At 47.1% G+C, this 9,923-nt stretch overlaps 1 protein-coding gene across 1 annotated transcript; it reads left to right on the top strand.

Annotated features, from left to right (window-relative positions):
* Positions 1 to 606: 606 nt before the first annotated feature.
* ENSA (endosulfine alpha) lies at positions 607 to 9,347 on the top strand. Its single transcript, XM_069949324.1, has 3 exons — positions 607 to 791; positions 5,940 to 6,065; positions 8,492 to 9,347. The coding sequence occupies exons 1-3, from the start codon at positions 735 to 737 to the stop codon at positions 8,660 to 8,662; spliced, it is 354 nt and encodes a 117-aa protein (XP_069805425.1). The 5' UTR covers positions 607 to 734; the 3' UTR covers positions 8,663 to 9,347.
* Positions 9,348 to 9,923: the final 576 nt, after the last annotated feature.

Consider the following 9,923-nt stretch of genomic DNA (forward strand, 5'->3'; position numbering starts at 1 on the left):
TATGAGGTTCTGCAGCAGCTGAGGTATATTATGAGGTTCTGCAGCAGCTGAGGTATATTATGAGGTTCTGCTGCAGCTGAGGTGCATTATGAGGTTCTGCAGCAGCTGATTTGAGTATAACCTGTTGCAGAACTACAACTCCCCATCATAATTTGATAGAGTGCATAATGGGAGTTGTAGCTTTGCAGCAGCTGAGCAGCCACAGGTTGGGGAGCACCGTCCTAGGGAGATTACATATATGTAGCGGCGCTTCCTTGCGGAGGACAGGCCGCTAATAGCTTTCTATATATAATTTCTATATAAATACATCTTTCCTTATATGACAGGACGCTGCGCTGCTATATATGTGCACAGTGCCGCGTACACTGACAGAACAGACAAGGTTCTCTGCACACTGATGCATCTCTCCCATGGCAACAGAATCCAGTCACGACCTATTTCTGATTGGCTGCCCTTATTCCCTATCCCGCCTCCATATTCTGCCGTCTCTTTCTATTGGTCAAGGTTGCTTCCGTCTCCATTCGCTATTGGTCGAACATGACGTCAGCGCGACCTCTGATTGGCTCCCTTTTCTTTCTCCTGGGATAGGGGAAAGGGGGGCTCCTCCAACCGAGGGCTGTGACGTCAGGCGCGGTAGTCGCCATTTTGGAGCGGTGAAGTCGGACGGATAGGGGCGCACCGTGGGAAAGTCGCCGATAACGTTCGCTGCTCTTCTCCCCTCCCGAGCTGCTATCATGTCGGAGAAGTACGAAGGGGACGTGCAATTCGAGGAGACTGGCGAGGAGAAGCAGGTAGCGTATAAGTAACGGTGCCAAGCTGCAGAGAGGGGGTGGCAGGGCGCCCCCCAGAGGCCGCGGAGGGAGCAGCGCCAGGTAATGAGTCAGGTGGCAGCTGTCAGTGCAGTGTGGGTGGGGTGTCACCTCATGTGGGTGCCAGGGGGGACGCCCATAGATGTCTGCCACATATGTGTCCCCCCTATAGTAACAATGACAGCCCTGCATTACATGCACAGCCCTGTGGGGGCGTCCTTCTCCACAGCACAGTGGTACACTAGGACTGCTCCATCTGTGGCCCCTCAGAGGATCCTTCTACTCCTCAGTATCTCCCTCCTGGGCTGAGATCACATCCCTTGTGCTTACAGGCCTGAAGCCTGAGGCTGCACTACTGAGACCACCTGATGGCTTCATGGCCTCGTCACGTTCATCTGGCAGGTGCAGTGTCGTCATGGAGACCATAGGTGGGAGTCACCAAGTATCTACATCCTGCCTGGCTTCAGTAGTGTCACCCCCCCCCATGCTGGGGTGACGCCCGCCCGACCCCCTGGTGGAGCACCATATACTTACCCCTTCCCCGAAGTCCCGCTGCTGCGATATCGCCATCGGAAGCCGTGCGCGTGCTCATCAGAGATGAGTCCGACGCTCATAGAGAATGACTGCTGCAGCGAACGGGACTTCGGGGAAGGGGTAAGTATGTGGTGCTTCCCCGGGGGTCAGGCGGGCGTCACCCTGTGACAGGTTTCCTATAAAATTCTTTTCCTACTCTCCACCCATTCTCCTTTGAGCCTACATTTAAGGGAACTCCATTGGAAAAAAAAAATCACCTGGTACAAGAAAGTTATACAGATTTGTAATTTACTTCTATTTCAAAATCTCCAGTCTTCCAGTACTTATTATCTGGTGTATGTCTTGCAGGAAGTGGTGTATTCTTTCCAGTCTGACACAGCAGGAGAGGTTTTCTATGGGGATTTGTTGCTGCTCTGGACAGTTTCTGACATGGACAGAGGTGGCAGCAGAGAGCACTGTGTCAGAGTGGAAAGAATACACCACTTCCTGTATGACATACAGCAGCTGATAAGTACTGGAAGGCTTGAGATTTTGAAATAGAATTAATTTACAAATCTATATAACTTTCTGACACCAGCCGATTTGATTTTTTTTTTTTTGACAGAGTTCCTCTTTAACGTAGACTCGAGGGAGAATGGTTGAATGTTAGGAGGTGGATGTAATAAGTATATATATATATATATATATATATATATATATATATATATATATATATATATATACATACAGTGTGTGTGCATATATATATATATATATATATATATATATATATATATATATATATATATATAATTTATTTCTCTGTGTTATTGTTATATTTACAGAACTTAAAGGAGACCTGTAACCCCCCGTGCCGGGGTTACAGGCTCCCGACCCTCCGTTACAGCCCCCTATACTCACGTGATCCCACCGGGTCCCGCTTCCTGAGTCGGTCGGGTTACGGAGATATCAGCTCCCGAAGCCCGGGGCGCACGCTGACAGCAGAGTCAGATGCCCATAGAGAATGAATGGGGAGTCCGATGCTCCGTCATTCTCTATGGGCATCGGACTCTCCTGCCCTGGGCTTCGGGCGCTGATATCTCCGTGACCCGACCGGCTCAGGTAGCGGGACCCGGTGGGATCACGTGAGTATAGGGGGCTCAAACGGGGGGTCGGGAGCCTGTCACCCCGGCACGGGGGGTGACAGGTCCTCTTTAAGTCTGAAACGTATCGTCTGTCTCTTATACCCATTATTAGGGATTACCACTAGTACTGAGCAGACTTTCTGAACTATTAAGGTTCGGCTACGTTCTATGAACCTGAATGTTCAGCATTTGAATCTTGGTGGCTGGAGAAGTTTGATGCCACCCTAGGACTGCCAGGAAAACATAGATACGGCCAATGGCCTATGGCTGTATCCTTGGTCTCCAGGACTCTTATCACGGATTTCAGGGTCAATGCTTGCTGTCAGTGAGTGGAAGCCATCCCGATCCTGTACATGTGGCGGCAGGTTGTCTCCGCTTGGTGTGGGAGGACAGCAGTCATGTAGTGAGGGATGACACTTTAGTCACAGACCTCCACAGCCAGGTAATGCCAGGCAGCACCAGCAGACTCTTGGCATAGCTGGCGGCACTCATGGCAGTTAGTGTATATGGCATGGGTGCCAGTGTAGAGGGGAAGGTGTTGCCAATCTAACTATAGTATTAATGCTTTCCCTGGCATGTAGGCACCGCTGGGGCATATACTGCAGGCTGGTGATACATAGTTGGCAATGTTTTTCAGTCTCGACTGCCTATAACCAGTGAATGTACCATCATGCCCGGACTGAAGCACTGGAGGCGGGCCATCCCACCCCCAGTGGTAGGAAACCCCACCCCTTTATTATACTGCTCTATTGATTCTTATAATAGATGGGTGGGGTTTCCTCCCTCTGGAGGTGGGTTGGCCCGCCTCCAGTGCTTCAGCCCGGGCCTGAGGGTACATTCACTTTAAGAGGTGTATTGGTCCTCATACATGCTAGATAATACCCTGCCCATATTCTGCATCTTAGATTATATTAAGACTTATGGAGGTTTCTCTAGTGAGTTGTGTGTCCGTGCTCACTCTCTATGCGACCTCTAAACATAACCAAGAGCTGTCCTCAGATATGTGGGGGGTTCCTGTAAGGGTCTGTTCACACATGTGGGGTCTGCTGCAGGTCCTGTATGTGTGAATGGACTCTAGAATATAGAAGGTCATGCCTCTGTCTTTGCCTTAGCTACCATGAGAACCCCTCAGCACCCTGTGAGGCTGTAGCAGGGGTGACAGAGGGACCCTGTTTCCTCTCTCAATGATCTTAGTAGGGTCACAGTCAGCAATGGAATCCTGAGAGCAGGCTATGCACTAGCTCTGCTTCTTGTATAGATCCTATGGGTGCACTGGGAATAGACAAGAGCCTATAAGATGTACATTTTCATGATGGGGTTAAGTTGCTGCTCACTAGCAATAGACGTGTGTGGGTGACACAGCAGGATCGCTTCTGTGCCGATGTCTGTATGGATCCTATTCCTTGTATGATGCTCCTCCATGTCTCAGTGCATGAACAGTAGACTGTCACCCCCACTAATCTACCCTCCTTATAAATAGGTAATGTTTCCCTGGAAGCTAATGCTAGGCTGGGTGTCTGGGCTACGTCTCAGTAAAATTGCAAAGTAATGGCCTTGTGGTCTGTGTGCAGACGTCTCTACCATCTGCTGGGGTCAGATAAGACTCTAAAGTGCATAGAAGGATAAGTGCTATGTTGGTCATCAGCAGTACTCTGTTGGGTACATCTCCTCTATACACTGGCTGTCACTGGTGTTGCCCTTGGGGTGTATGGCTGACCACAGTAGCCGCGGGGATTCTGTAGTATAGGCACAGCTAGCCTGGAATGACATGCGCAGTTTGCTCCACGTCATCACCAGTTTCACACTATACATTGTGAGTGAGTGTGATCCACAGTAAAAACCCATGAGATTGTGACGGCGGTGGGATAATCTGCAGTCTGCCGTACGCTCAACATATGAAGAATCTATGAGCTTGAGCAGAGAGACGATAACATGGACTCTGGCCGGCCATGTATTACTACTTTGGACAGATTTTTTATTTTTTTTATTTTTTTGGGGGGTGGGGGGGCATCACAGGCTAACAGTTTGCAAAATCAGGTGTTTTTTGAGCTGTAAAGCTATTTTTGTGGATAACCATAGCTCAAAAAGTCTGTTCTTTTATCCAGGATTAGAAAAAAAACGCAGCTACTTTACTGCAAACTTCCTGTCCTCAAGTTGTGTGTTTCCCCTCGCTTTGCCTCAGCCTCTCCCCTCTGGCAATCCCTCCACTGGCTCCCCATTCCCCAACGTATTGACTTTAAATTGTTGACCATGACATACAAGGCAATCCACAACCTGTCCCCTCCGTACATCTCTGACCTGATACCCCGCTACCGTCCCTCACGCAACCTTCGATCCTCCAGTGACCTCCGTCTCCGCTCCCCCCTTGTTCGTACCTCGCACAACCGCCTCCAAGACTTTGCCCGAGCCTCCCCCATACTCTGGAACTCGCTACCCCGACACATCCGTCTCTCATCCACCATCAAGTCCTTCAAAAGTAACCTGAAAACCCATCTCTTCAAACAAGGCTACAACCTACAATAACTCTGCATCACACTTGAATGGCTGCACTTTACCTCCTGTTTCTCTCCCTATACCCCATAGATTGTATAAATAATAATAATAATAATAATAATGTTACTGAGGACAGGAGGGGTCCTGTTTAAGGAAGAAAGTGGCCATGTTCTTCTAAAGTTGGACACCCCCTTTAATTGAATTGACATTATAATTACAGCGGTCAGATTGCACTAATTGTGAATGGGCCGTTTTCCTACTAAAATTAATTGAAATAAGGACCAATTTCTTTTCCTTTTTTTTTTTTTTTTTTTTTTTCTTTTTCTTTTTTTTTTTGTAAACCCAAAACAGATATTTTACGTGTAATGGGAAAGTGTCAGCAGGTTCATCCATACAAACCTGCTGATAAATATTGATTCTGGTGCTACTCTTATTTCTGTCCGCAGCACTGTTTTCCTGTATTTTACTAAAAAGTCTATATGCAAATGAACCTGTTTGGTGCACTGGGGCATTCCTTGGGCCCTTAGTGCTCATATATTTATACCTAGTGACACCTGTGCTTTCCAGCTCTCGCACATGCGCAGTAACAGCCCCATGTATGATCTGGTGAGAACACAAAGGCCTCGCTACTTATCCTTATATAAATATGTAGGAGGCCATACCAAGCTGACCAAGCTCTTCCTCCTGCCTGTGACCACTGAACCCAGTGCTTTGCCTCAGACTCCAGTGCAGCGTGTTGTTGGACCAAGAGGGACGTGTAGGTTGATTATTTTCTCTTTCCCTTTGTAATTATAAAACCCAATTTAACATGGAGCCTCAACCTTCCTCTTGTATAGAAGTTCAGTGGCAGCCAGGGACACTGCTTGTGGTCTTGTGACTTAATCGCTTTAGATGAGTGGAGATATTAGGGAATCAAATACTGATTACTCTTGAGGCTTGTTGTGGAACCATTTCTATTTCTGTTGTCTCTCATGTTCAGGACTCCCAGGAGAAGGAGGCGGTGACACCGGAAAAGGCAGAGGAACAGAAGCTGAAGGCCAAATACCCTAATTTAGGGCAGAAGCCAGGAGGCTCCGATTTCCTTATGAAGAGGCTTCAGAAAGGGGTAAGCTTTGGACGCCTTTTCGTAGAAACAGCGCCACTATTATCCAATGTAATCCACATTACAGTATTTACTTGAGCAGGGATGAGCTGTAATGTCAGATGCCGCACATAAAAATAGTGGCCATGTTACTTGAGGAAAACAGAGGCGCTATTTTCTAATCATTGACTCCCCTTTAAGCAGGACCGTGGGTAGGGTATGACATGCGGCTGTTTGTGAACCTTAACGGACCGTTTTGTCAGAGAATTCTTTCATACCCTTAGGGCCCTTTTTTCGCTTGCTCCGTGCAGTGCTGATTTGAGATGAGCCAATTTACAGTTTAAATGAAGCAAACTGCTTTGTTATCTCAGCAGGCGGCTTATCAGCCTGCTGCCTTTCACCTCACTGCCGCTCCTCCCCGGGTGTTGGGAAAAGCTGGATGCAGTCCTGGAAAACTTCTCCCAGTTACCCAGGACTGGATCCAGCTTTTTCCGGCACCTGAGCAGGAGCGGCAGTGAGGTAAAAGGCAGCAGGCTGATAAGACAACTGGGATAACCAAGCGATTCACTTCTTATTACTGTAAATTTGCTTATCTCTAGTGCTCATCCTCTATTACAGGGGCTCCAAGGGCTACATTAACAATCCTGAAGGCTTTAGAGCTGAAATCTCCAGTGGCCATTGCTTAATAACTGTCTTCTCAGAGCTCGTCTAGGTAACTATTGTCTATTGTTAGTGACAAACAATGGAATAATATAGGCTGCAAGCTATGTAATGTATGTACTCCACCAGCAGAATGGTGAGTGCAGCTCTGGTGTATATAATACAGGATAAGTAATGTTTGTACACCACTTAATATTATCCCCTGAATCCGGTGACTAGAAATGAGCCTCCCCGTCTCTTCTTGTCTGTACTCACGTGACTCATAAGCCTATGGCGGGTGGCTTTGAAGCTTAAAAAGGCCAGCTTTATTTGCAGCTCAAAATGACAAAAACAAGAAAGTTATTGGAACAGACAAGAAATACCATTATCTCGTAGGAGTATAAAGACCCTCCAACATCTCGGCTTCAACAGTGTGAATTGTAATCCAGACATTTGCTCACTGAACAGTTGAGAACCTATTAGGACATGGTGGAAAGGGAAAGTTCCCTACAAAAGTCCCCCCCCCCCCCCCCCCCCCAAAAAAAAAAAAAAAAAAGATTTTTAATTTACTTCTATTTAAAAAATCTCCAGTCTTCCAGTACTTATCAACTGCTGTATGTCCAGCAGGAAGTGGTGTATTCTTTCCAGTCTGACACATTGCTCTCTGCTGTCCATAGCAGGAGAGGTTTTCTATGGGGATTTGCTCTGGACAGTTCCTGATACGGACAGAGGTAGCAGCAGAGAGCACTGTGTCAGACTGGGAAGAATACACCACTTCCTGCTGGACATACAGCAGATAACAAGTATTAAATGTGAGAATGAAAAGTAACCCCTACCTACAATAAAACAAGAGAGTTTGTAATGTTATGTGGCTTTGAACAATGAAATTGGAGCATTTTTCAAGGGTAAGTTTTGTGAAGCTGATCTCCCAAGTGCTTCAGCTATTTTCCTGGACACGTCCTACGCTGGCCTTTAATTACCCTCTGCTGGCCTCGGTGCACTGCTGTTATCCGCCACTCCCACCCACCATGGTGAGGCAGGAAGAAGGGGCGCAGTGGACGCTAAGCCCCTCCTTAGTGGCACTGTAAAACAATGATAAAAGCACACAGGAAAACTAGAGTGATGGATTCACATTAAGCAGTGTTCTGATGGTAGAGCTTCCAGCTCCTTGCATCTTCCATGATATCCTATGTACTCTGTTCCATGCAGTGTGTATACACCGTATACTTCCTAGTGAGTAGTTATGGCCTCTTATCTCTGCTGGCTGTGCTCAGACGCTGGTTAACCATTAATCAGAAGTCCCAGGGCCTTTTGATATAGTGTCATGTATAAGTATACACCTCATCCTCCTCCCTCTATTAGAATCAGCAGTGGACTTGGTCCTGACCACTCGGTAGTACGTTGTGTTTTATAACCAATAGCCAGTGCCATAAGGCCAGCTGTGCAGATTCCACCTCTCCATGACCTATGAAATGTGTGTTTGACTTGGATGGGTATGTTATTTATTGGGTGTGTAAAAGTGGGTGGAATATGACCTCTGGGTGTATAGGTGACTGGTTACTTGTCGGCAGATAATAGGTTTTAGCTACACAGAGCATGAAGCTCCTCTCTTTGCCCTGAAATCCAGCTCCTGATTATGCTGCTTACCTCCTTTGCTCCTGCTCTATAATGGAGATTTAGAAATACTTGCCCCTATGCAAATCTGTTAACACATGTCTGGATCTGGTCCTCCAGAATTTCTGTCCTTCTACTCCTATAGGTTTGCTTTCATTGTCTACTTTCCATCTTCATGGAACTTTTTCTCTTTGCAGCAAAAGTACTTTGATTCGGGTGACTACAACATGGCCAAGGCCAAGATGAAGAACAAGCAGCTGCCCTGTGCCGGGCCGGATAAAAACCTTGTAACTGGTGACCACATCCCCACGCCGCAGGATCTTCCGCAGAGGAAATCGTCACTTGTTACCAGCAAGCTAGCAGGGTAGCTGTCCCTTCACACAGGACATGTCCGCAGTTCACTGTACCATAGAGCTGAGATGGCTGGACTCTCGCATAGACACGTCACCTTGTCAGCACTGGAAAGGCCGGTGCCTCATTGTCCCGCAATGCCACACTGGCCGTTCCTACAGTGACTCAGATAAGCTATTATCGCTTTTGCAGCAAGGCCGCAAGTCGCCGCCTGCCTAGATATTTACATTGGGTTGAAGGACAATGTGTGACGAGTTCTTGGTGCAGAAAATTTGGCTGAAACAAATACGGGACTGCTGTTATATAGTGTAAGATATATAAGTTTTGCATTCCTTTGTGTGTGTGTGTGTGTGTGTGACACAGGCATGCCAGAGACTTGTCACGTTGGCAGCACCATACTTCCGGGACACATACATTGGGGAAATATATCGTCTGAGGCAAGGCCTGTGGCTCCAAGGTGTGACAAGGCATCGCTTGGATTAAAGGGAACTTGCTATTGTGTAAGATAATCATGTGAAACCTCCTCCACCATATTTGTGAGTCACTAGGGATGCCGGCGGATGTGATAAACCCTGTACTTAGGCTTTCTCTATCTCTCTGTGCACATGGTACATTGTGATAAGCCTGTATCTCTGCCCTGGTTTATAATGCCACACTTATTTACTAAGTAAAACTGACATGTTCACAGTTTTAACAATATAACCAGTGGTGGTCTTAAGCCTTCTTATTATATGTGATTTCACCAAGGTAACAGGCTCCAGGTACCCAATACACTGTCACAGTGCTGGGCTTCCGTACATAGGGAATCCACAGAACCAGGGAATCCACAGAACCATTCACTGCGAATGTGGAAACTAACTGCTAGATGATATTTCTCAGGAGCTGCTCATGACGCACCATCACCTTCCATCCCTTTCACTCATGTTCCTTCAGTCAGTCATGTTGCAGCATGAGTATCCTTACTGGTACCTGTGCATTCTGACATCTCTACTCAGGTGTAACGGTTAATTTAGCAGTTTTCATACCGTATTTTATATCATACATCATGGTGCTTGTTCAAGTAAAAAGTGATCTTTCATCACTTGCACATTATGCTAAGTGGGCGGGGCTTCACTGCAACAGTGCCACTTAGCCCCACCCCCAGTGCCACCATTGACCCTGCCCCTCCATGATGTCATAGGCACATAGCGCGCCCAACCCCCCCCCCCCCCTGCCAGCCATTCGAACAGACAGGCCTAAAGGATCCTAAATGTGCCGATGACTTAATGAAGCCCCGTC

Source organism: Dendropsophus ebraccatus, chromosome 13, assembly GCF_027789765.1.
Source record: "Dendropsophus ebraccatus isolate aDenEbr1 chromosome 13, aDenEbr1.pat, whole genome shotgun sequence".
Classification (NCBI taxonomy): domain Eukaryota; kingdom Metazoa; phylum Chordata; class Amphibia; order Anura; family Hylidae; genus Dendropsophus; species Dendropsophus ebraccatus.